This window comes from Somniosus microcephalus, chromosome 13 (genome assembly GCF_052327205.1).
Source record: "Somniosus microcephalus isolate GS21.2 chromosome 13, FLI_Smic_1.0, whole genome shotgun sequence".
Taxonomy (NCBI): Eukaryota; Metazoa; Chordata; class Chondrichthyes; order Squaliformes; family Somniosidae; genus Somniosus; species Somniosus microcephalus.
Window position 1 is genome coordinate 17,266,263 of NC_140999.1, and position 24,887 is coordinate 17,291,149.

General features: G+C 46.7%; 1 protein-coding gene across 3 annotated transcripts in view; it reads right to left on the reverse strand.

Moving 5' to 3' along the window:
* The window catches only part of LOC147108096 (transducin-like enhancer protein 1), a 184,521-nt gene that overhangs the window by 30,724 nt on the left and 128,910 nt on the right, over positions 1-24,887 (reverse strand). For all 3 annotated transcript variants that reach the window (XM_086004577.1, XM_086004578.1, XM_086004576.1), the window contains 6 exons: positions 18,645-18,698; positions 11,468-11,626; positions 10,754-10,883; positions 9,771-9,946; positions 7,000-7,076; positions 2,896-3,145 (listed from right to left, as the gene is read on the reverse strand). In XM_086004577.1, the coding sequence (XP_085860703.1) occupies positions 2,896-3,145; positions 7,000-7,076; positions 9,771-9,946; positions 10,754-10,883; positions 11,468-11,626; positions 18,645-18,698 (846 nt within the window). The remainder of the gene's footprint in view (positions 1-2,895; positions 3,146-6,999; positions 7,077-9,770; positions 9,947-10,753; positions 10,884-11,467; positions 11,627-18,644; positions 18,699-24,887) is intronic.

The following is a 24,887-nucleotide window of genomic DNA, read 5'->3' on the forward strand; positions in this document are numbered from 1 at the left end:
CTGTACCCGAACTACTTCCTCTTTAAAGGCAGCCCATTGTTCCACTACAGTTTTGCCCGTCAATCTTTGCTTTCAATTTACCTGGGCCAGATCCACTCATCTCACTGAAATTGGCCTTCCTCCAATTAACTATTTTACTCTAGATTGCTCCCTGTCCTTTTCCATAGCTAATCTAAACCTTATGATACTATGATCACTGTTCCCTAAATGTTCACCTACTGACACTTGCTCTACTTGACCCACCTTATTCCCCAGAACCAGATCCTGCAATGCCTCCTTCCTCGTTGGGCGGGAAACGTACTGATCAAGAAAGTTCTCCTGAACACTTCAGAAATCCTTCCCCCTCCCTGCCCTTTACACTATTACTATCCCAGTCAATATTAGGATAGTTGAAGTCCCCCATTATCACTACTCTAGTTCTTGCATCTCTAATTTCTCTGCAAATTTGCTCCTCCATATTTTTCCCCACTAGTTGGCGGCCTATAGAATACACCTAGTAGAGTAATGGCACCTCTATTATTTCTTAACTCTAGCCATATAGATTCTGTCCTTGACCCCTCCAGGACAACCTCCCTCTCAACACTAACATTCTCCTTAACCAATACTGCCACACCACCTCCTATCTTTCCCTGAACACCTTGTATCCAGGAATATTTAATACCCAATCCTGCCCTTTTTTAAGCCAGGTTTCAGTCATTGCCATGATATCATATTCCCATGTGGCTATTTGCGCCTGCAGCTCTCCAACCTCGTTCACTAGGCTTTGTGTTCACATATATACACTGTAAACCTCTTAGATCATCCTGTGTTCTCTTAGTCTGACCCCACCTATTATTTCTCCTAATCCTTTGTGCCCTTTGTTTCCTCTTTCTAATGTTACATCCTGGTGCCCATCCCACTGCCAACTTAGTTTAAATCCTCCCCAACAGCATTAGCAAACCTCCCCGCAAGGATATCGGTACCGGCTCTGTTGAGGTGCAACCCGTCCAGCCTGTACAGGTTCCACCTCCCCCAGAACCAGCCCTAGGAATCTGAAGCCCTCCCTCCTGCATCATCTCCCACCAGCCACGCATTCATCTGCTCTATCCTCCTATTTCTATACTCACTTGCTCGTGGCACCGGGAGCAATCCAGAGATTACTACCTTTGAGGTCCTGCTTTTTAATCTCTTTCCTAGCTCCTGAAAATCTGCCTGCAAGACCTCATCCCTCTTTCTACCCATGTCATCGATACCAATATGGACCACAACCACTAACTCTGGCTGTTCACCCTTCCCCCCTCAATGTTCTGCAGCCGCTCAGCGACATCCTTAACCCTGGCACCAGGGAGGCAACATACCATCCTGGAGTCATGTCTGCGACCGCAGAAAAACTCCCCTAACTATTGAATCCATTACCACTATTGCTTTCCCATCATAGAAATTTACAGAAGGAGGCCATTTGGCCCATCTTGTCCGCGCCGGCCGACAATGAGCTATCCAGCCTAATCCCACTTTCCAGCACTTGGTCCGTAGCCTTGTAGGTTACAGCACTTCAAGAGCATATCCAAGTACCTTTTAACTGTGATGAGGGTCTCTGCCTCTACCACCCTTTCAGGCAGCGAGTTCCAGACCCCCACCACCCTCTGGGTGAAAACATTTCTCCTCAAATCCCCTTGAAACCTCCGACCAATTACTTTAAATCTATGCCCCCTGGTTATTGACCCTTCTAAGGGAAATAGAGTGGATAGGAAGGACCTATCAAGGCCCCTCAATTTTATACACCTCAATTAGGTCACCCCCCCGTCCTCCTTTGTTCCAAAGAAAACAACCCCATCCTCATAGCTAAAATTCTCCAGCCCAGGCAACATCCTCGTAAATCTCCTCTGCATCCCCTCTAGTGTAATCACATCCTTCCTGTAATGTGGTGACCAGAACTGCACGCAGTATTCCAGCTGCAGCCTAGTGTTTTACACAGTTCCAGCATCTTAATCTTCCTCCTCCCCACTTCAACAGCAGTGGGGTTGGAGGGTGGGCTGGGGGCACCTCGGCTGATCCCAATTCTATTCTCACCAACACCCACACATGCACTTTCCATAAGGAGTTACTAGACAGTGATAAGGCGTGGGAGGCCAGGCTGATTTTTCTGCTCCCGGCATTACTTGGGTGAAGTACTGGAGGATGCCAGACATCCATGAAACTATCCACCAGTGAGTCAGCACCGGGGAAGGGGGGGGGGGGGAAAAGAGGAGAGATGGGCAAAGCGTGGAGAAGACAAGGACAACGTGTAGTTGCCAGCCGGGTGGGCCTCTAGCTTTGCAACACAGACAATCCCCGTCAAAAGGGAAGGTAGCTCCTCTACATGACTCAGCAGATTTAACAAGTGCAAAGGCCTCTTCCTGCTGCCCTAGCCTGAAATCAGCCAACTTAGCATATGCTAGGGATCAATCTGCGCTCATTTCACTCCTTCCTCCCCCGCACTCTAGTGAGAAGGGAGTGGAAGAAAAAAAAAAGGACCACCATTTTAACCCAGGCAAGCTACTGAATTTGATCATAGCCAGTTCATGGACCTGCCCAGAGGGACAGTGCAGGTAAGCCCTGTACAAATCACCACTCAGGTCAGACGACCCCGCTTCAAACCGAATGCAACCTTTTCAGGGCTGGGAAAGTAGATATGCAAGGCCAAGCCTGGGCTGTGTGGAATCTGTAAGCTGCCATTGAGCTGGAATGCACTGTAAACAAGCGTTGAGCTCTGCTGGGATATCCTGTGTATATATAACCTAAATAAACCTGCCCTGCATGAGTAATGTTTATATGCACAAGGGCACGGTTTTATTCCTGCACTGTGCCCTCGCTGAGACGCTGCATGACCCGTAGCAAGCTTTAAAAAGGAAAAGATAAATAAGGACACTGTTTTACCAGACAATCCAGCTGTGAGACCGGGCTCCTGTTTCCTGGCTGACTGATATCCCACACCTTCACGCAGCCTTTTCCCCCGGTGTACACGTGCTTTGTGAAGTTACTGACGGCTACAGCGCACACCACCTCGCCGTGAGGGAGGTTGTTGATCTGTCGAGCGTGCCGTGGGATGCCCGGGCCTGTAAGAGCATCAGTCGGGAAAGCAACAGGCTGCATCTGTCGGTCTGCTCCAACGTGAAAGGAGTAGGCACTGTTAAAAGACGACAGGAGAAGAAAAAAAGGCATTACAAACAATGTTCCCTCTAATTTTTATTTTTGGGCACGCGGCCCCTTTAACAGGCTGCATGGCCCAAAGTTCCACACATGCGCGGTGTTTCCCATTTAAAAGCTGGTGAGCGGCCGCACAGCTTAACGGGAACATTGGTCACAACAATCTAGATACAGGAAACTTTGGTTTATCCGGAGGTTAACTGTCCGGAATGCTCGAGCCACCGGCAAAAATCAGGAGCCGTTTAGTTAGGTTTTTTTTATTTTCGTTGCTTTTTTTCCCCACCAGTCAGGCTCTGCAAGGTCTCGCTGAAGCTGTTGCTAAGCTACAGAGACACTTGCAAGGTACGGCCGACTGTTTAGAAGCTGTAGGGTTTGTTGCCAGATACGGAGCTCAAAATCTCCGTATGTTTCAACATTAGCGCTGGTTTGTCCGGCAGTTTTGATGGGACGGCAACAGCTCGGTCCCGTCGGTGCCGGATAGCACAAAGTTTCCTGTACTGAAAAAGGCCATTTGACCCAGCGAGCTTTCCGATAGATCTAAACTCCATTTACCCACTTTCACACAATTCCCACCCGCCCCCCCCCCCCCCCACCACATTGGGCCAGAAATTCGCGGCCAGAAGCGTGAGTACGGTCGGGGTACTCACGCATCTGGCCGTTGGAAATGCCGGCGTTCAGCAGGAACAGCGCATGCGGGGAACGCCGGCATTTCCAGACCCGAGGTCTATTCACAGCGCGTGCGACTGCACAGGCAGCGCTTGCGCAGTGAACTTTGTGGATTTCAATGATGGATTCAGTGAGGGTAAGTCCTCAGAAGTTACACTTGAAAAAAGCAAGTGTAAAGTTGTTCATTGGCTGCGGAGGAAGATATATTTTATCGTGGAGCTTCTGAAATGCAATATTTTTGTTTGGGAAAGGGAGGGAAGTTATTTTAAGAAATTTTAAGTAAGTTTTAAAGTTAAAAAATTTTTTTTTATTTTTATTTTAAAAAAAGGGTTTTCAGAACGATAGGTAGAAGGAGCAATTGTGGCTGTGTGAATGGAATGTGAGAATGAGTTATGTATGTATGTCCACATATATTCCTTTACGTATATCACAGAATCACAGAATCCTCACAGTGCAGATAGAGGCCATTTCGGCCCATCGAGCCTGCACCGACACATATCCCACCCCCGATCCCCGTAACCCCTACACCAACACATATACCACACTATCCCCATAACCCCACGTATTTAATCCCCCTAACACTAAGGGTCAATTTTATCACAGCCAATCAACCTAACCCGCACATCTTTGGACTGTGGGAGGAAACCGGAGCACCCGGAGGAAACCCACGCAAACACGGGGAGAATGTGCGAACTCCACACAGACAGTCACCCGAGGCCGGATTTGTATGTATATGTATGTATGTATTCCCCTTTGGGGAACTGTATGAAGTGGTGGAAGGATTTATGGCCGTGATTAACGCTCATTCCGTGACCGTAACCATCTTTGAACCAGCCATTAGGGTGGTTAGTCCTATTGCGGGAGGGTTTTACGGGCTCCCACAACCCATCTGAGGGGGGGGGGGCCACCAACACCCACGGACGCAAGTATCCCGCTGGATGTCCACCCAGAATTTAAAGTTGGAGCTCCGACTCCACTTGCCGGGACTGTCTGGAGTGGGGTTCAAAACCTTACTCCTTCTGGCCCAGCGGCGGGGATGCTTACTGCTATGCAAAAGGCCCACTCCGCACAAAAGGTGACACCCATACGTTTCCTGCGCCTTTTCCCTCCCCGTGACTGGAGCCCTATGCTGCCATTTCACGTTGCTAATCGGATTGGGCCTTTGTCATAGCGGTAGGATCCCCGCCGCTGGGCCAGATCAGGGTAGGGTTTCGAACCCCGCTCCAGACAGTCCCGGCAAGTGGAGTCGGAGCTCCGGCTCTAAATTCTGGGTTGACATCCAGTGGGATATTTGCGTCCGTGGGTGTGGGTGGCCCCCCCTCCTTGTATAGCTTGTGGGAGCCCGTAAAACCCTCCCGCCATAGGACTAACCGCCCTAATGGCTGGTTCAAAGATGGTTACGGTCACGGAATGAGCGTTAATCATGGGCATAAATCCTTCCACCACTTCATACAGTTCCCCAAAGGGAACAGTGTGAAGACACGTATGACGACGACATTGCTAAATAAATAAATGGAATTAAAAAAATTCTTTTAGGGCTTTTAAAAGTCTTTAAATTGCTTTAATTCTCTTTAAAACTACTTCAGATTACTCAAAATAATGTAAACATTTAAAAAAGTTTATAAAAAAGTTACCAAAATCTTCAAAAAACTTCCAAAAACCTATTTAAACTGCTGCTTTGCATGTAAAAATGCTTAGCAGCTTGACAGAAACATTGGGGGCGTGTCCAGTGAAACTGAGACCTCAAGGGGCGTGTCTCACTTGCACTGCACGCTCCTGGCTTCGCGCTGGCTGCACTCCTGGGCGGCGTGACGTCATACGCTGCCCGGGATTCTTCTGTTTCAGCAAGTGCAGGCGTCCCTGGAGCTGATCGGCAGGAGCGCGGGGTAAGTGCAAAAACGGGGCTGCAAGCCCCGTTCAGCAATTTCTGGCCCAATAATTCCTCCTCTTGCCAGAAAACAGATCCCATTAATTCTTGGAACCCACTCCTGATATCATTGACCCTGAATAGCAAGGAATGCCAAGTAAGCTCAAACGAGAGAGTGGACATTTTGAATAACCATTTAACTATTGTGCCAGTGGCACCACCATGCTTACTTATTCGACAATAATTACCCTGTGTGTTTAAAACTTCCACCCAACTTCTTAATTCTATATTGGATGAGCAGCAATTTCCCCCTCCCAGTTAAATATTGGGGAGATCGAAGCTATTGGCCTAGAATTTGGGCCAGATAGCATCACGCTGGCTCGATGACAATGGAGTTCGAGGCCCAGTATCCCCTAGTCACCCAAAATTGGTCCTTCCCAAATTTCTTGCCCATCATCATCTTTGGCTCCCACCAGAAACTCCACACCCTAGTCACCGATGCCATCCCCTCTCCCTAGTCACGGCCTCGGGTTGAACCAGATTGCTTGAAACCTCGGCCTCCTAGTCAACCCTGAGCCGAGCTTCCAACCCCATATCCTCTCCTCACAAAGACATGCCGACTGCCACCTCCACCATTGCCCACCCCTGCTACCGTGTCAACCCGTCTGTTGCGGAAACGTTCATCTATGAATTTGTCACTGTAAACTTCAACTCATCCATAACCCTGCTTCGCTGCCTGTAACCCTATCCTGCTGTCCCATCGCGCCTCACCTTGCGGACCTACATTAGCTCCAGATTCTTCAACGCCTCCGGTTTAAAATTCTCATCCTCATATTTAAAATGCCTTGTCCCTCCCCATCTCCAAAACCTCTAGTCCTCTGCCAATTCTGGCACCTTCCCTTCACTGGATAATTGATGGCCGTGTCTTCAATGTCTAGGACCCAAGCTGTGGAATTTTCTTCCTACACTCCTCCATTTCTCTCTCCTCCACCATCACACCTCAAGTCATTGCAGTAGTTGTTCTAACTTCAGATTCTTATCGGGCCTCCTCAAAGTCCCCTCTATTCTAATAATCACTGAGATTAATAGATTTTTGTTCGGTAAGGGTATTAAGGGGTAGAGTCAAGATAGATGGAGTGGAGATAGCGGCGGAACAGGCTCAAGGGGCTGAATGGCCTACACATGTTCCTCTATTCTATGTAAAAGCAAGCCCAACTTTCAGTTACAGTTCTTCTAAGATACAAAGCCACATGTTGAGCACAAAGTGAACTGTATTCTACTTTTATTCTTGCAGTACTTACGGTTTTCCTGCAGTTGCTGCCGATAGGCTCCCGGGAAGTCCTGGGCCTCGTTTGTGAGAGTGAGGCTCAAACCCAGCCTAGGCACACCAAAACATGGGGTTAGAACAAGCGATAAACAGGTAAACAGGACACTTTAGATTAGAAATTGGGAATCAATTGTTTTTTTCTTTTGAAAGCAGATGGGCGGGAAAGAAAAAAAAGTTTACAGATTATTGCAGTTCTGCTTTACTTGCGACTAATAAACTCAGGAGTGGTCGACAGTCAATGGGTACACGGATGGAAAGGTTTTGCCTTTTTCTCCATTTCACCTCAAATGGACACAAAATACATTTTATAAAAGCATTTATCGGCAAATAATCCTTTGACGTTAATCTTCCCCCTCCTTCTAGTGGGCTCAACTATTCCAATGCTCTTCTGGTCTGCCTCTCACCCTGTACTTGAGCTCATCCAATAGTCTCCCTCGTATCTTAACTCGCATCAAGTCCCGTTCACCTACATTGCTGACCTACATTGGCTCCTGGTCTGGCAAACGTCTCGATTTAAAAAAAAACTGTCATCCTTGTTTTCAAGGCCTCGCCCGCTCCCCATCTCGGCCGCCTCCTCCAGCCCCACAACCCTCAGAGATCTCTGGGCTCCTCCAATTCTGGCCTCTTGCACATCTGATTTTCATCGCTCCACCATTGCCTTGGGCCTAAGCTCTGGAATACCCTCCGTAAACCCCTCTCGCCCCTCATTAAAACCTACCTCTTTGACCAAGCTTTTGGTCACCTGTCCTAATATTTCTTATGTGGCTTATAGAAACATAGAAGATAGGAGGAGTAGGCCATTCGGCCCCTCGAGCCTGTTCCGCCATTTAATGAGATCATGGCTGATCATCCAAATTCAGTACCCGTTCCCTGCCTTCTCCCCATATCCCTTGATCCCTTTAGCCTTAAGAAATATATCTAACTCCTTCTTGAATATATTTAATGAATTGGCCTCAACTGCCTTGTGTGGTAGAGAATTCCACAGGTTCACCACTCTCTGGGTGAAGAAATTCCTCCTCATCACAGTCCTAAATGGCTTACCCCTTATCCTTAGACTGTGACCCCTGGTGCTTGACACCCCCGCTTGGTGTCTTTTATTTGATAATCGCTCCTGCAAAGTGTCTTGGAATGTTTCACTACCTTTAAAGATGCCAAGTTGTTATGTAGTGGTAACTGCAAAATACGTTTGAAGGTTCTGAACTTTGTTTTGTACGGTCTTAAGAACTTCTTTTTTTGGAAACCCGGACAGAAAAATAACAAAAAGCGCTCAGCTTACCACAGACGAGTATGACTTGAGGGACTGAGCTCTGCTGAAACCCACAACTATTAAATGCTCAGCAGCTGGAACACTATCTGGTCTGGATTTGAAAACGAGACACCTCGGCTTTCTGTTCAAAGGCAGACTCAGGCACGTGGGACATGTTTTGTGAACATAAAAGACTGAATTAATTAATTCACAAGTCGGCATTTAATGCGCCCCGACCCACCCCTCCACCCACCAGCCATGTACCGACACTTGAGAGCTATTTCTAAAAGGGAACTGTGTGTACAATACGCTGAGGTCTCCTGCACACAGAGTAAGATGCCCAATAGTTTAAATCGCTCAGTTGGTAAACATTTCCAGCACATACACAGAAGCAGAGTCGTTTTCAACAATCCAATTTTGATCCCATACACAATGAGGACTCATTTAGTTCAACAACAAAAAAACATAAATCAAGGTAATTCGTGGAATGTGCTGGGCCAGTCGTCGGTCCTAAGTGATGAGGCCCAGAGAAGAAAACTGCTTTGAATTTGGAATTAATTGCCAATCTCACTCAGAAGCCACAGTACGGCTGGTGAAGGAAATGAAGAAAAAAAAGGTTAAACTAACAGAGCAGGAGCGTCTGAGCTTTTTCCTTTCATGAGCCACAAAGGTGCATATCACGGAACCTCAGGGGGCCACATATAAAGTTTAAAGCCAGGCTCCCATTAATTTGCATATCTCGACATTTGCTGATACCAACAGGTTTTGTGATTTGAGATTTATCAGTCAATGAGGCAACAGCCCCTTTCAAATCTCCAGGCCCACAATATTCCAACAGGATAAACCAGCAAGTAAGAAGTAGAAGCATAAATAGGACCGACTTGACCAAGCGTGGAAGGCCGGATTGCCAGGCCTCGAGCTGCTGTATGTTGGACACTCCTGCAGCAGGGGGCGATCTTTTGGAGGCTGGGATCAAAACCCATTGCTCGAGCAGACAGGGAAATGCTTCACTCTGCATCGAACCAGGCTAGACACGGCCTGGGGATGCTCGATGGCAACACTGATGCCCGAAGTGGAAAGTCACAGTGCCCAGCACAAGCATTCTTTACCTTAATGGGCACAAACTTCCCCAAAAAATGGAGCATTTAAGAAATAGGAGGAGTAGGCCATTCAGCCCTTCGAGCCTGCTCTGCCATTCAATAAGATCATGGCTGATCATCGACCTCAACTGCACTTGCCCACCCGATTCCCATATCCTCAGATTCCCTTAGTATCCAAAAGTCTATGATCTCGGTCTTGAATCTATTCAACCACCGAGCCTCCACATTATAATGAAAATAATTATAGTAAACAAACATTTAATAGACAAACAATCCTCGGCCGTTTATCTTCCCCTCTCCCTTCCTTCTGGTGGTGCTGAGGATTCACTATACATTTCCCGGTTGTGAATTTTGTCTTTTAAGAATTGTCTGGACAATAACCAAAAATGCACAGCTTACCACAGATGAGCGTCCAAATGTGGAGGCCGAGGCTCCACCGTTGAGTTGAGGGGAAGCAAAGTGTAAGCCCGCGTAGGCATTGGCACCAGCAATCCCGCCGTTTACCGCAGTGTGAACCATCCCGAACGGGACGGGGAAAGCACCCTGAACGGACAGGGGCGTCTTTAAGCCTAAGGCTAATGGAGAAAGCAAAAAAATTAGTTCTCTACAAGTGGCTTCATCCAAGCACACAATTTGTGGTGATATTTCTGCAGAACATTAACTCAATTACACAAACGCGGTTTCTACGGCACTATCCGACTATTAAAAAAAAAAGTAATTATCTGTTCCCTACAAATCTAATCTAATTCAATTTAATGGTCAATCTTTTGGAGGACTGTTTGAACCCAAGCAGTTTTTTCTCCCCCGCCACGAGCAGGGGGAGTAACTGCACAATGGAGCAATAATACTTAGAGTAATTCTATGGAACAGGGGAGTGGGTCTAATTGGATGGCTCTTTCAAATCACCGGCACAAGCATGATGGGCTGAATGGCCTTCTTCTGCGCTGTATGATTCTATGAGAAGTACAGGTAATAGGAGCACCTGTTTTAACTGCATTGAATGAACTTGGAGGAGGAAGAACTTCCTCTTCATAAGTAGATCTGTGGGCAGCTTTGTAGAATCACCACGTGGGGCGATTCAGGTTCAGTTCCTCTCCTGATTTGAGCCATGCAATTGTCAGGCAAAAGGGGAAATGGATATAAAATAGGGGTCCGTGGCAATCATGAGTTGGCCAAAGAGGGCAGAGGTCTGGAGGCAGGGTACCAAACCTCCGGCCCTCTCGACAGCAGATACAAGGGGCGCGACAAGGCCTCAAAACATCATTGGGAGCTCTTAAATTATACGCCTTTACTAAAAAAAACACTTTTGTGGATACAGAACTTGTGTTAAAAATCAGAAATAATAGGCATCACATCAATAAATAATAAAAAGCTCCGATTACCGAGAGGATCAGACCCCGCTTTGCCAGAAGCTGAACAGAGCTGTGATGTGCCACTGGTGCTGGGGGTTGCAGAATCATTCCGTGACGCTGGTATATTGGACTTAAGACCAGGTGTACTGGATTTCTCGTTCTGCCATCAAGAACACAAATAGTAGTTAGACAGTTTTTAAACTGAAGCAAGGAAAGGAAAGAGCGCGCACAGCAAGCTCCCACAAACAGCAATGAGATAAATGACCAGATAATCGGTGTTAGTGATGTTGGTTGAAGGATATCGGCCAGGACACCGGGGAGGACTCCCCTTGCTCCTCTTCCACATAGTGCCGCGAGATCTTTCACGTCCACCAGAGGACGACAGACGGGGCCTCGGTTTAACGTCTCTGCCGAAAGACGGCACCTCCAATAGTGCAGCACTCCCTCAGCACTGCACTGGAGTGTCAGCCTAGACTACGTGCTCAAGTTACTGTTGGTGAATAGGCAAACATAGCAGAAGTCCCACAAACAGCAAGCGAGATGAATGATCAGTTAATGTGTTGGAAAGCAGTTGAAAGAGGAATGTTGACTAGAACAGCAGCGAGAGAGAGACTCCCGACTTACTCGAAAACACGCCTCGCAGTTGAGCCGACAATCCATTTCAGATGAACCGGTGGTCATTTTAATTCAGCCATCCAGATGCAAGGGGGGTTGTGGGCAATTGCAGGCGAGAGAAATACTTACCACGACTGGGTCTTTACTTTTCAGAGGAGGAGGAGGAGTGCTACTGGTGGAAACCAAGGATGTGGGACTATTCACTTGGTTCTTCCTCCTCACGTGAAGTTTGTCTAATCCATTTTCATGTGCTGCTTGGGAAGGACTGCTGTGAGGCGATGACGGTTCCTGCAAGACGCAACACCGTGCCATTAGTCCACAGTAAGAAGAATAAAAGTCCGAATAAAATTTTTAAAAAAATACTCTATCTCCAGTCTGTACGGAGTTAGTTGATCTTAGCTGGGCCAGTGGCAAGAATGCTACAATTGGTCTCAATGCACGTGGACTTTTTTTTTGGGGTGGGGAGCAAACTACCTGCGAGGGCACTATGGGTAAGGAGAGGATATGGCTCTGCTGTGATGCTCCCTGTGGTCCAATAGCCAGTTGCCACTCACCACCTACATTCACATCAATTCGAGAGGCAACAGGCGCAACATGGAAACAAATCCCAGTGCACGTCAGCGTCTTCCGCCTGGGGAGGGGAGGGGCTCTCACTTTTGGCAGCAACCTCGACATCCTTCGTTTCAGCAGCAGGAGAACTACATCTGATAGTCAGTCAGTCAGTCAGGCATTCGTGTCTGTACACAAGTTCACATTTTCATTACGCCATCAGATCTAGCCGCCAGGCACAGAAGATCCATTGCCAAAGCTGCTCTTTTAGTTTGCACTTCCATCAACAAGAGAGAAAAAAAAACTGCAGCCAAGCATGTATCGCATCGACAGTCTTTGGATCGACAGGCTCCTAGAACCACCACCACCTTCAGCTGGGGCTAGACTCCATTTGGCTTTACAAGTTCAAAAAAGCAAGCTGTAACCCACGTCTGAATTTGAGCAAAATTTAACTATGAAAAGGAAAAATACTGCAGTGCTGACATTTGGTCAAGTTCAGGACGTGGGAACTGAAGACAATGGATGGCCCAGGGAGCCTGGAATTTCCCCCGAACCTGCCCGTAGTCTGTATTACGTAGAAACAGGCCATTCGGCCCAACTTGGTCCTTGCTGGTGCTCAAGGCCTTGGAGGGAGTGCAGCGTAGGTTTACCAGGACACAAAGGGTCAAATTACAAAGAGATTTTACACAAACTAGGGTTGTACTCTCTGGAATTTAGAAGGTTAAGGGATGATTTAATTGCAGTTTGAGATATTAAGGGGAACCAATAGCGGTAGAGAGAGAAAAACTATTTCCGCTGGTTGGGGAGTCTAGAACTTGGGGGCCAGTCTAAAATATTAGAGCCAGGCCTTTCAGGAGTGAAGTTAGGAAACATGCAGAGTGGTAGAAGTTTGGAACTCTTCCACAAAAGGCAGTTGATGCTGGGTCAATTGTTTATTTTAAATCGGAGATTGGTAATACCTTTGGGTAAGCAAAAACCTAAAGGATATGGGGCAAAGGCGGGTATATGGAGTTAGGTCACAGATCAGCCATGATCTCATTGAATGGTGGAACAGGCTCGAGGGGCTGAATGGCCTCCTCCTGTTCCTATGTTAATACTTCACACAAGCCTCCTCCTACCCCTCTTCATCTAACCCGATCATAACCTTCCATTCCTTTCCCCCTCATGGTTTATTGAGTGGATCTCCTGTGGGATTACAGACATTGAGTCGGATGATGCGATATACCAAGTAACACACAAGCGGGTCCAATTTAAACTTGGTGTTAAAGGGATGCTAACAGCCTCAAAATAGGTCAGTCGGCTTATCCTAACAGAATGCCTGCCCATTTCCGGTGGTAGGCCCCTTGTAATATGCAAATCGGGGTCCTATGATGTACAGAGAAACCAGATTGCTATTTTAAGATAGCATTGGTCAGACCATGCCCTGTGCACGCTCCAACCAGTTTCACATGCCCGGCACACGCACCGCTCAGTGCTGGCGAAGTTTGCCGAGTGTCCCTAAACAGGCGTTCGGTCCCTCATTCGCAAATGCCAGGGGTTCAATGCCATTTTCAGGCAGCACTCGTAACACAGGCACCGATTGGACTAGACGAGGACCAATTCCCCCCCCCCCCCCCCACTAAGTTGTACGAGTCTGGTTAGAATGGTTACTCTGCACATTCATTTGCTCAGCAACAAAACAACTTGATATTTTGTTCTTGTCTCGTTTCAATGCAGTGTAAGCAGTCCACCTGGGTAAGCACAAGCAACGGGATACATGGAAGACACGACATCCAGTTCGTATGTCAAGTGGATGCAGTGTTACATCATCATACAAGTAGATTTTGCACAGTGCAAACCAACTCCAGAAAGTAACGGACAAAGGATCTACTTACAGGAGGCCCCAATTTTTCCATATAGTCTCGACGTATAAAACCATAAATCTCATTTACCCTTGGCCTTCTCTACCTGATCTCCCACTTTAAGATCTACATATCTGCACCCCTAGATCTCTCGGTTCGTCTGCTCGTTAAGAATCTTACTAATTAGGGTATAGTTACTTTCACTGTTTGTTCCCCCTGCCCCCGCCCCCACATTATTCCTTTACATTTCTCTGTATTAAACTGTATCTGCCACTCCGCTATAACCGGTCTATGTCCTCCTGTAATCTCTTGCATTTGTCCTCAGTTTGCCATGCCCCCTAATTCGCTGTCATTAGCAAACTACAACAACATTCCTCTGTGTAAATCATTTACATAAAAATGAAAAAAAAAAAGGAGTCCCAGCATAAACGCCTGGGGCACAACACTGCCCACAGCCTGCCAAATCTAAATACAGCCACTTACACCTTACTCTGTCCCCAAGCCAGCTCTCTGTCTACGTGACTGCATTCCCTTTAATACCATGTGCGTCCATTTTCAGAACACATCTCCTATGTGACAACTTATCAACCCCCTTCTTGAAAATCTATATATCCAACATGCACTACATTCCCTTTATCTATACATTTTGATTTCCACCAGCAAGTCAGTCAATCAAGCTAGTCAAGCATGAGCTGCCCATTACTAACCCATGCTGACTGCTCCTGAAACCCAGGTTTTTAAATCCATGGTATTCTAGGATTTCTTTTAAAATGCCATTTTGCAGATAGAAAGATGGACAAAATCATCATTCAATGAAAACTGCATAACCCTGGCTTTATTACTCCATTACCTATGTACTCCATTTTTATTTCTTATTTTTTATTATTAAAGTCGAAGATACACAGCAAGAGTTCGTGGTTGAGACCTGCTGTTTAGGAGCATGGTTGCAGAGAAACAGAAACATAGATAGGAGCAGGAGTAGGCCATTCGGCCCCTCGAGCCTGCTCCGCCATTCAATGAGATCATGGCTGATCACCCAAATTCAGTATCCTGTCCCTGCCTTCGCCCCATATCCCTTGATCCCTTTAGCCTTAAGAAATATATCCAACTCCTTCTTGAATATATTTAATGAATTGGCCTCAACTGCCTTCTGTGGTAGAGAATTCCACAGGTTCACCACTCCCTGGGTGAAGAAATTCCTCCTCATCTCAGTCCTAAATGGCTTACCCCTTGTCCTTAGAAAGGGGGGGGGGGGGGAAAGGAGAGAAAGAAATTAGAGGACTTTGGTAGCACTGGGGGTCTGCTGCAGTTTCATCGTTTGATGGGTCCTGGGATTCGGCTCCTTGGGGGGGGGGGGGGGGGGGGGGAAGATTCCTGGCGCGAGGTCCCAGGTGTTCGGCAGCACCCAGGGAAGCAGCTGAAAAGCAGTCTTCTGCCAACCCCCAGCTTGCAGTCCCACCTCAAACTTGTTCTGAACCACTTCGGCCCAAATCAACTCATTTTCAACCCAAAGCCGGTTTTCAGCAATACGTGGTTTTTTTTTGTTGTTTTTTTTTAATGCCAACTGTAGTTGCAACCATAGCCAGCGAATATTAGCATGAAGAGCACATCGAACCGAAACTGGTTTTGGGGCCGGCAATGAGCCCAAGAACGTGTCGGGGTGACTGTAGGTTAAAATGAAAGACTTGCATTTATATTGCACCTTTCGTGACCACCGGATGTCCCAAAGTGCTTTACAGCCAATGAAGTACTTTTTGAAGTGGAGTCACTATTGTAATGTAGGAAACGCAGCAGCCGATTTGCACACAGCAAGCTCCCACAAACAGCAATGTGACAATGACCAGATGATCTGGTTTTTTTTAATGTAAGAAGTCACACAACACCAGGTTATAGTCCAACAGTTTTATTTGAAATCACAAGCTTTCGGAGCGCTGCTCCTTCGTCAGGTGAAGTGAAGAGATGCATAAAGACGCAGCTTATATAGTCAGAGAATAATGCCAGATGATTACAGGTAATCTTTCTAACTGCCCTTTATCACACCTCGGCAGAGAGATAATCACAGCAATCAAAGGTGTGAATGGTGTCCAAACAGGTCAGTCAGGAAAACATTACATCAGAGAACAATGAGGTGGGGTCACAAGGGGTCAAATGTTGCAGATGCTGGGGTCTGTATGAAAAACAAAAAACAGACAAGCTGGAAATCACAGCAGGTTCGGCCGCATCTGTGTAGAGAGAACAGGCCAACGACGACTCGAGTCTGGATGACTACGTCAGGTGGGGTTACATGTAGCGTGACATGAACCCAAGATCCCGGTTGAGGCCGTCCTCATGAGTGCGGAACTTGGCTATCGGTTTCTGCTCGACGATTTTGCGTTGTGTGTCTCGAAGGCCGCCTTGGAGAATGCTTACCCAAAGATCGGAGGCTGAATATCCTTGACTGCTGAAGTGTTCCCCGACTGGGAGGGAACACTCCTGCCTGGCGATTGTTGTGCGGTGTCCGTTCATCCGTTGTCGCAGTGTCTGCATGGTCTCGCCGATGTACCATGCTCCGGGGCATCCTTTCCTGCAACGTATGAGGTAGACAACGTTGGCCGAGTCACATGAGTATGTACCATGTACCTGGTGGGTGGTGTCTTCACGTGTGATGATGGTATCTGTGTTGATGATCTGGCATGTCTTGCAGAGGTTGTCGTGGTCGCTGTTCTCCTGAAAGCTGGGTAATTTGCTGCGAATGATGGGCTGTTTGAAGGCGAGTAGTAGTGGCGTAGGGGTGGCCTTAGCGAGGTGTTCGTCGTCATCGATGACATGTTGAAGGCTGCGAAGAACATGGCGTAGTTTCTCCGCTCCGGGGAAGTACTGGACGACGAAGGGTACTCTGTTGGTTGTGTCCTGTGTTTGTCTTAGGAGGTCTATGCGATTTTTCGCTGTGGCCCGTCTGAACTGTCGATCGACGAGTCGAGCGTCATATCCTGTTCTTACGAGGGCGTCTTTCAGCGTCTGTAGGTGTCCATCGCGTTTCTCCTCGTCTGAGCAGATCCTGTGTATTCGCAGGGCTTGTCCATAGGGGATGGCTTCTTTAACGTGGTTAGGGTGGAAGCTGGAGAAGTGGAGCATCGTGAGGTTGTCCGTGGGCTTGCGGTAGAGTGAAGTGCTGAGGTGTCCGTCTTTGATGGAGATTCGTGTGTCCAAGAATGAAACCGATTCTGAGGAGTAGTCCATGGTAAGTTTGATGGTGGGATGGAACTTGTTGATGTTATTGTGTCGTCCTTTCAGTGATTCTTCGCCGTGGGTCCATAGGAAGAAAATGTCGTCGATGTATCTGGTGTATAATATTGGTTGGAGGTCCTGTGCAGCGAAGAAGTCTTGTTCGAACTTGTGCATGAAGATGTTGGCGTATTGGGGTGCGAATTTGGTCCCCATGGCTGTTCTGTGTGTTTGGGTAAAGAACTGGTTGTCGAAGGTGAAGACATTGTGGTCAAGGATGAAGCGTATGAGTTGTAGGATGGCGCCTGGAGATTGGCTGTTGGTGTTTATGCCAACTGTAGTTGCAACCATAGTTAGCGAATATTAGCATGAAGAGCACATCGAACTGAAACTGGTTTTGGGGCCAGCAATGAGCCCAAGAACGTGTTGGGGTGACTGTAGGCTAAAATGAAAGACTTGCATTTATATTGCACCTTTCGTGACCACCGGACACAGATGCGGCCAGACCTGCTGTGATTTCCAGCTTGTCTGTTTTTTGTTTTTCATACAGACCCCAGCATCTGCAACATTTGACCCCTTGTGACCCCACCTCATTGTTCTTTGATGTAATGTTTTCCTGACTGACCTGTTTGGACACCATTCACACCTTTGATTGCTGTGATTATCTCTCTGCCGAGGTGTGATAAAGGGCAGTTAGAAAGATTACCTGTAATCATCTGGCAGTGTTCTCTGACTATATATGCTGTGCCTATATGCATCTCTTCACTTCACCCAACGAAGGAGCAGCTCTCCGAAAGCTTGTGATTTCAAATAAAGCTGTTGGACTATAACCTGGTGTTGTGTGACTTCTCACATTTGTCCACTCCAGTCCAACACCGGCATCTCCACATCATGGCTTATTTTAGTGATGTTAATTGAAGGGTAAATATTGGCTTGGACACCAGGGATAACTACCCTGCTCGTCTTCGAAATAGTGCCATAGGATTTTTTTTCAGCCACCTTAGAGAGCAGACGGGGCCTCGGTTGAACATCTCATCCGAAAGACGGCACCTCCGACAGTGCAGCACTCCCTCAGCACTGCACTGGAGTGTCAGCCTAGATTTATGTGCTCAAGTTCCTGGAGTGGGATAGGAATGGAGCGCAGCAGGCCGGGAACAAGGAATGGCATTTTTGGGCTGGACCAGGCCTAGAAAGGACTTGGCTGGGTGGCGAGTAGGGCAGCCCATCATGATTGTGGCATTGCTCAGGACTGCGTCAGGAAGGAGAGAAGTTGGCTGCACACGAAACGCAGACACCGTCCCTGGAGCCAATGTGACAAAGGTTAGGCTTCAATCAACACAGTTCCCACAGGAATGAGGCAATTTTATGAGCAAGGTTTTTTTTTTTTTAAAAAGTGAAAAATGTCAAAGCTTTTAGGTTTGTTATAAATTGTACTTTAACCTGTATTAATAGTTGGCAGACTGAAGGGAAAAGAAAGTGCAGTCAAAATAATTTGAGAGAATATGATTTGAGTTTGTTTTTATCGGTAGCTTTTCTTCATTGTTAAGATTTCGGATTGGTCACCATTTAACGAACACAATGAGTCACTCAGTTTTTAATATTTATATGAAAGATGAAGGACAGGCGGTCTACAACAATTATGACAAAGCTTTGACCAATTCTAAAATGACAAAACCTGGTTTTCACAAACATGTAAAAAAAATTGTACTGACCTCATTGGAAACATCAACTACAAGATTATCATCACTCTTGTCTTCATCACTGTCCTGTTTTAAAAGAAAATTTTTAAAAAAAAGTGTTAAAACGCCTTCAGGATGTGCTTGAGTGATGCTCGTGTCATTTGTGTCATGGAGCGGTCGATTAACTTTCAGCACTTTGTCCAGCACAAAATACATCAACAGTTGACCTCAGTCTTTGGTCATCATGAGCGAATGGTACAATGGTTATATTTAAACAAAGTGGGTAAATAAGCCACTGGTGTGGCACTCAGCCATAGAAGCCAAGGGGACTCAGGCTTGCTTCCTCTGCATCTGACTCAAGGAGTGCAGTCCTATTTTCGGTTGCCATCTAGTTACTCCAGCTTAAAATGTACGTTATGGACACTGGGGAAAGAGATGGGTCACGCTCAGCTGTGATGGTCCCCATGGTCAATGAACCTGCTGACCACAGTCTTTGCTCAGACGAGCATGGCCACTTAATAGATGCTAATGTTAGTTGTGGAATTGCAGCCATATATGGAATATCATTTTCAGAAGTGGAGCGATGGAGAGAGGCGGGGTAGGAGGAAGATGTGTTAAAGTATGGATGTTCTAACTATTCGGGCAGTTGGCTGATGGACAGAAACAATGTGTAGCTGCAACAAAGGCATCCAACTGTACAAATTAGCAGCTCAACTAGATACAACCCAAGCAATCATCATCATTGCAGTGCAAAAGGAGGACGGAAATGCATGGGAGAGGGGATTTAAAAAAAAAAAGGGAAAAATAAGAAACCATCAGCAACCAGCAAAAAGCTTCTAATCTATCAATGGAATTTATTTACCAGTCTCTCCCATGCCAACTTGGCATAATGTACAACTTCTTAAAATGACCGATAACCAGTATGTGCTCTTCCTGCCATCAGTCAACATCATTATCAACACCTTTTAATGGTAGTATATCTATCTACTACACATCACAATTTACAACAACTTCAGGAATCCTACATTGAATGTCCTTTTTCCACCCACCCCAATTTTCTCTCCTCTCTAGTGAACTCTTATTGGTCCACAAGCACCAACAGCAGGATGTCACTGTCCCTTTTTTAAAATCCCCTCTCCCATGTAGTTCCGTCCTCCTTTTGCACTGCAATGATGATGATGATTGCTTGGGTTGTATCTAGTTGAGCTGCTAATTTGTACAGTTGGATGCCTTTGTGCAGCCACACATCGTTTCTGCCCATCAGCCAACTGCCCTAATAGTTAAAACATTCATACTTCAATAACATATCTTCCTCCTACCCACCCCCCTCTTCCCATCGCTCCTCTTCTGAAAATGATATTCCATATATGGCTGCAATTTCACAACTAACATTGCGTATGGCAGGTCAGCAAATATCACCTGGCTCACAAACCACAGGGGTCATCACGGTGGTCCCAATCAAAAACCCGTACATGTATTCACACACAGCAAGGGGGCGGGACCCCCTGGATGGTTTCTCTAAACCTCAGACACAGAGGCCAATTTTAGCCCACTACTGCCACTTTAACTGATCAGCATCAACCAGGGATCCAACTGGGGGATTTTATTGCCTTGCGCAGCTCAGCTACTCTTCGCCTTTACCAGTCGAGCAATCAGGACAGGGAGACACCCTCCAAATCAAGCACTCTCAGATCACCCCGACACAAACCAACACTCCTTCCACTCCACCCCGATTTGCCTTAATCCCAGCCACAGAAGAACACTCTGTCGCACCAGTGTTAGTTTAGTCTTCGTCTGCTACCAGCCATGCTGGTGTCCTCTTGGAGCGAGAATCATAGAGGGAAAAATTCAGTTGTTTGCACCTTCTGTTAGCGCCTTAAGAGGGCACTAATGGGGTGCAAAGCAACTAGCGCCCGGGCACGGCGATGTTTGCGCCGCTCACGAAATTAACTAGACATCTTGCGGCGGCGCTAAACTACCGCCACAATCTCCTGCGCCGACAGATCGTGACGTCAGTCGAGTGCGCAATGCCCCGGACCGGATATTGCGTGGCGCCCCCTGCCTTACTGCCTGCTGCTAGCAACGACAGGTTGAGGGGAGCGTTATGCAGTCAGAAAGGGACTGGGGGAGCGCTATTTAAAGGCGACCGCTTCCTGCCTTTTTTTGTTGGTGACATTTTTGCACCACGCATTGAGCGAGGAGAGCGCAAGAGAGATTCAACGCTGTGTGAAGGAGTTTTGGGTACTGAGCAGCACTTTGCAGATTCCTTTTGATTTGCCCTTCTGTGCTTCGCCAGCGCTGAGGTAGTGCCTCGCTCCTCGGCCTTATCGCCTTAAGACAAGTGTGAAGCGCCTGATTTAGCGCTCCAATCACCTCCAGGGGTGATAAAAGCAAAGTTTGTCAGAGGTGATAATTAGCGCCAGGCACTAAACTTTGCGCACGGCCGATAATGGCACCCCAAACAGGGCGATACTGAATTTTCCCCCCATAGAGTCAGAGTTATATAGCACAGAAAGAGGCCCTTCGGCTCATTGTGTCCACGCCAGCCATCAAGCCCTGTCTATTCTAATCCCATTTTCCAGCACTTGGCCCGTAGCCTTGTATGCTATGGCTTTTCAAGTGCTCATCTAAATGCTTCTTGAATGTTGTGAGGGTTCCTGCCTCTACCACCCTTTCAGGCAGTGAGTTCCAGATTCCAACCACCCTCTGGGTGAAAAAGTTTTTCCTCAAATCCCCTCTAAACCTCCTGCCCCTTACCTTTAAACTATGCCCCCTGGTTACTGACCCCTCTACTAAAGGGAAAAAGTTCCTTTTTATCTACCCTATCTATGCCCCTCATAATTTTGTACACCTCAATCAGGTCCCCCCTCAGCCTTCTCTGCTCTAAGGAAAACAACCCCAGCCTGTCCAGTCTCTCTTCATAGCTGAAGCGCTCCAGCCCAGGTAACATCCTGGTGAATCTCCTCTGCACCCTCTCCAATGCAATCACATCCTTCCTATAGTGTGGCGACCAGAACTGCACTCAGTATTCCAGCTGTGGCCTAACTAACGTTTTGTACAGCTCCATCACAACCTCCCTGCTCTTATATTCTATGCCTCGGCTAATGAAAGCAAGTATCCCATATGCCTTTTTAACCACCTTATCTACCTGTCCTGCTGCCTTCAGGGATCTATGTACATGCACACCAAGGTCCCTCTGATCCTCCGTCCTTCCTAGGATCCTACCATTCATTTTGTATTTCCTTGCCTTGTTTGTCCTCCCAAAATGCATCACCTCGCACTTTTCAGGGTTAAATTCCATTTGTCACTGTTCTGCCCAAATGACCATCCCGTCTATATCGCCCTGTAGCCTGAGGCTGCCCTCCTCACTATTTACCACTCCACCAATTTTCGTGTCAACTGCAAACTTACTGATCATACATCCTACATTCATATCCAAATCATTAACGTACGCTACAAACAACAAAGGACCCAGCACCGATCCCTGCGGTACACCACTGGACACAGGCTTCCAGTCACAAAAAGATGGCTGATGTTGTGCCAAAAGTATGGACAGTTTGATATTGCTGCTCCACACACACAGGGGAGTCGGGGCAGAATGTCTAAACTGATTTCACAGTGCCCTCGGGTGCATCATACCAGGCTGGGCTGGATTTAAGACTAACTTCCTGAGGTGAAAGGGCACTGAACCACCTTGTGTTTGATTTAAAAAAAAAAAAAAAAAAAAAATTTAATTTAAAAATATTGTGGTCGAGCTGCAAAACCTACAATAAAATCTCAGTGCATTACAATACTTGCTAGAACATCACTGGAACTCAATACTGGTTACATTTTTTAATATATCCAACAATGGAGAAGAAAATCATCAGATAACATATTCCCCATTTTAACTCAACGCTGCAGTGAAGCAGTCTGCAAATTAAGAACCTAGGATGACTTCAAAGATCAGGCAATTTAATTCTGATGAAAGTAGTAGTACCACCTAGGGCTGTACTCACTGCAGCAGAGGGGTCGGGAAGGAGAGAATGGAATATACGTGTTCAAAAAGAGGAAAGGACGTGTGACAGTAAACACATTTTTTCCTCGCTAATAAATCAGTAACCAGGGGTTCAAACACAGGATTAGTAATCAAAGCGGTGACGGGGGTTGGGAAAAACAGGAAAGGCTAGAAAAGAATTTCTTCATCTAGAGGGTTATTGTGATTATTTTTTTTTTTTTTTTTTTTAAATCTATATCCTAGGTGACTATTGAAGCTGAACAGGAATGAGGCAGGCACTTGAAGGTGGGGACAGAGTGGGAAAATGTGATTGGAAGAGAGCTGTTTTTGCTGATGGGGCAATTGGCCTTCCGTTCAGTTGCTTGGCATGCCGGCGTGAGCGTGGCAAAACAGGCAGCAAACTACTACAACAACTTGCATTTATATAGCACCTTTAACCTAGTAAAACGTCACACGGTGCTTCACAGGAGCGATTAATCATCAAAATTTGACACCGAGTCACACAAGGCTTGGAGTCAGAAGGTTGTGGGTTCAAGTTCCACTCCAGAGACAAAAATTTAGGCGGACATGCCAATGGAGTACCGAGTGAGTGCTGCACTGTCAGAGGTGCCGTCTTTCGGATGAGACATTAAACCGAGGTCCCGTTTGCGCTCTCAGCTGGATGTGAAAGATCCCGTAGCACTGCGTTGAAGAACAGGGGAGTTATCCCCCAGTGTCCTAGACAATATTTATCCCTCAATCAACATTTAAAACCGTTTATCTGGTCATTATCACACTGCTGTTTGTGGGAGCTTGCTGTGTGCAAATTGGCTGCCACATTTCCTACATTACAACAGTCACTACACTTCAAAAAAGTACTTTATTGGCTGTAAAGCGCTTTGGGACGTCCGGTGGTTGTAAAAGACGCTGCATAAATGCAAATCCTACTTTTTTTTTTTTTTAATTAGGGCAGGTGAGCAAAAAGCTTGCTCAAAGAGTTGGGTATTAAGGAGCGTCTTAAAGTAGGAGTGTGAGGCAGCGAGGTTGAGAGAGACTACGCGCAATATAGGAAAGTTATTCACCTTATCGAGAGCCTCACCAGCTCCCTTTGCCACAGCAGCATGGAAACCCTAATTAATGGGAATACAGGAAACTTTGGTTTATCCGGAGGTTGAATGTCCGGAAACCTCGATCCACCAGCAGAAACCAGGAGCCGTTTTGTTAGGTTTTTTTTTCCCTTCTCGTGGCTTTTTTTTCCCCCAACAGTCAGGCTCTGCAAAGTCTCTCTGAAGCTGTTGCTAAGCTACAGAGACGCTTCCAAGGTACGGGCCGACTGTTTAGAAGCTGTTGCTAAGCAAGTGTTTGTTGCCAGATACGGAGCTGAAAACCTCCGTATGTTTCAACATTAACGCTGGTTTGTCCGGCAGTTTTGATAGATCGGCAACAGCTTGGTCCCGTCGGTGCCGGATATCACAAAGTTTCCTGTACTGTGGGCAATTCTCTGCAAGCAGTCCAGAGACTTGGTTGACCCTCAGTATTAAAATAGGAGCCCCACAGAAATCTGAGCTTGCATCAGCACTGAATAAAAGGTGAGAGAATTAAAATAGTGCATTGCAAAGTGAAACACAAACAAATTTTGAAACAAAATAATGTTTATAAAATATGAGTAATGCAGTTGTAGGAAGTACTATATTGAATGCCATTCCAAATTTCCCATCTGTGAACAATGCATCAAACTTCAGTGGAGCTTACAGCAGACTTTACTCAAGATGGCAGCACAGAACTATTTATTTAGAGCCGAGTAACTGCACAGTAAAGTTTGTATTCATGAGCAGCACAATTGGGACGCTGCATGTAAATACATGACACCATTTACTTTTTACTCTAACCTCAACTGCAGGTTTCTCACGGCCCTTTCTCCAAACTCGGCTAGTCTGTAAAAGTAGATACGCGATGAGGTCACCTTTCCAGCACACAGCTGAAGCAACATTGATCGGGAAACACTCTGCCCCTACCCAACCAGCACAAACAAGTCCAGACTCGGATCAGACCAAATTTAGAAACGGATTCAACCACTGCATCAGTGAAACCTTTCTCCAAGATCGCAGCAGACACACTCAGGAGCATCCCCCCCCCCCGACATGGAGCTAGGACACAGGCTCCTTACCACTCCCCCTCCAGTCTCAGCCCCTGGGGTCGCCAACCCACCAGGATTGGCCTGGAGTCTCCGGGAATTCAAGATTAATCTCCAGGACACGGTTGCGAGCAAAACCCAGGAGAAAATCATTAGGGAATTTTTT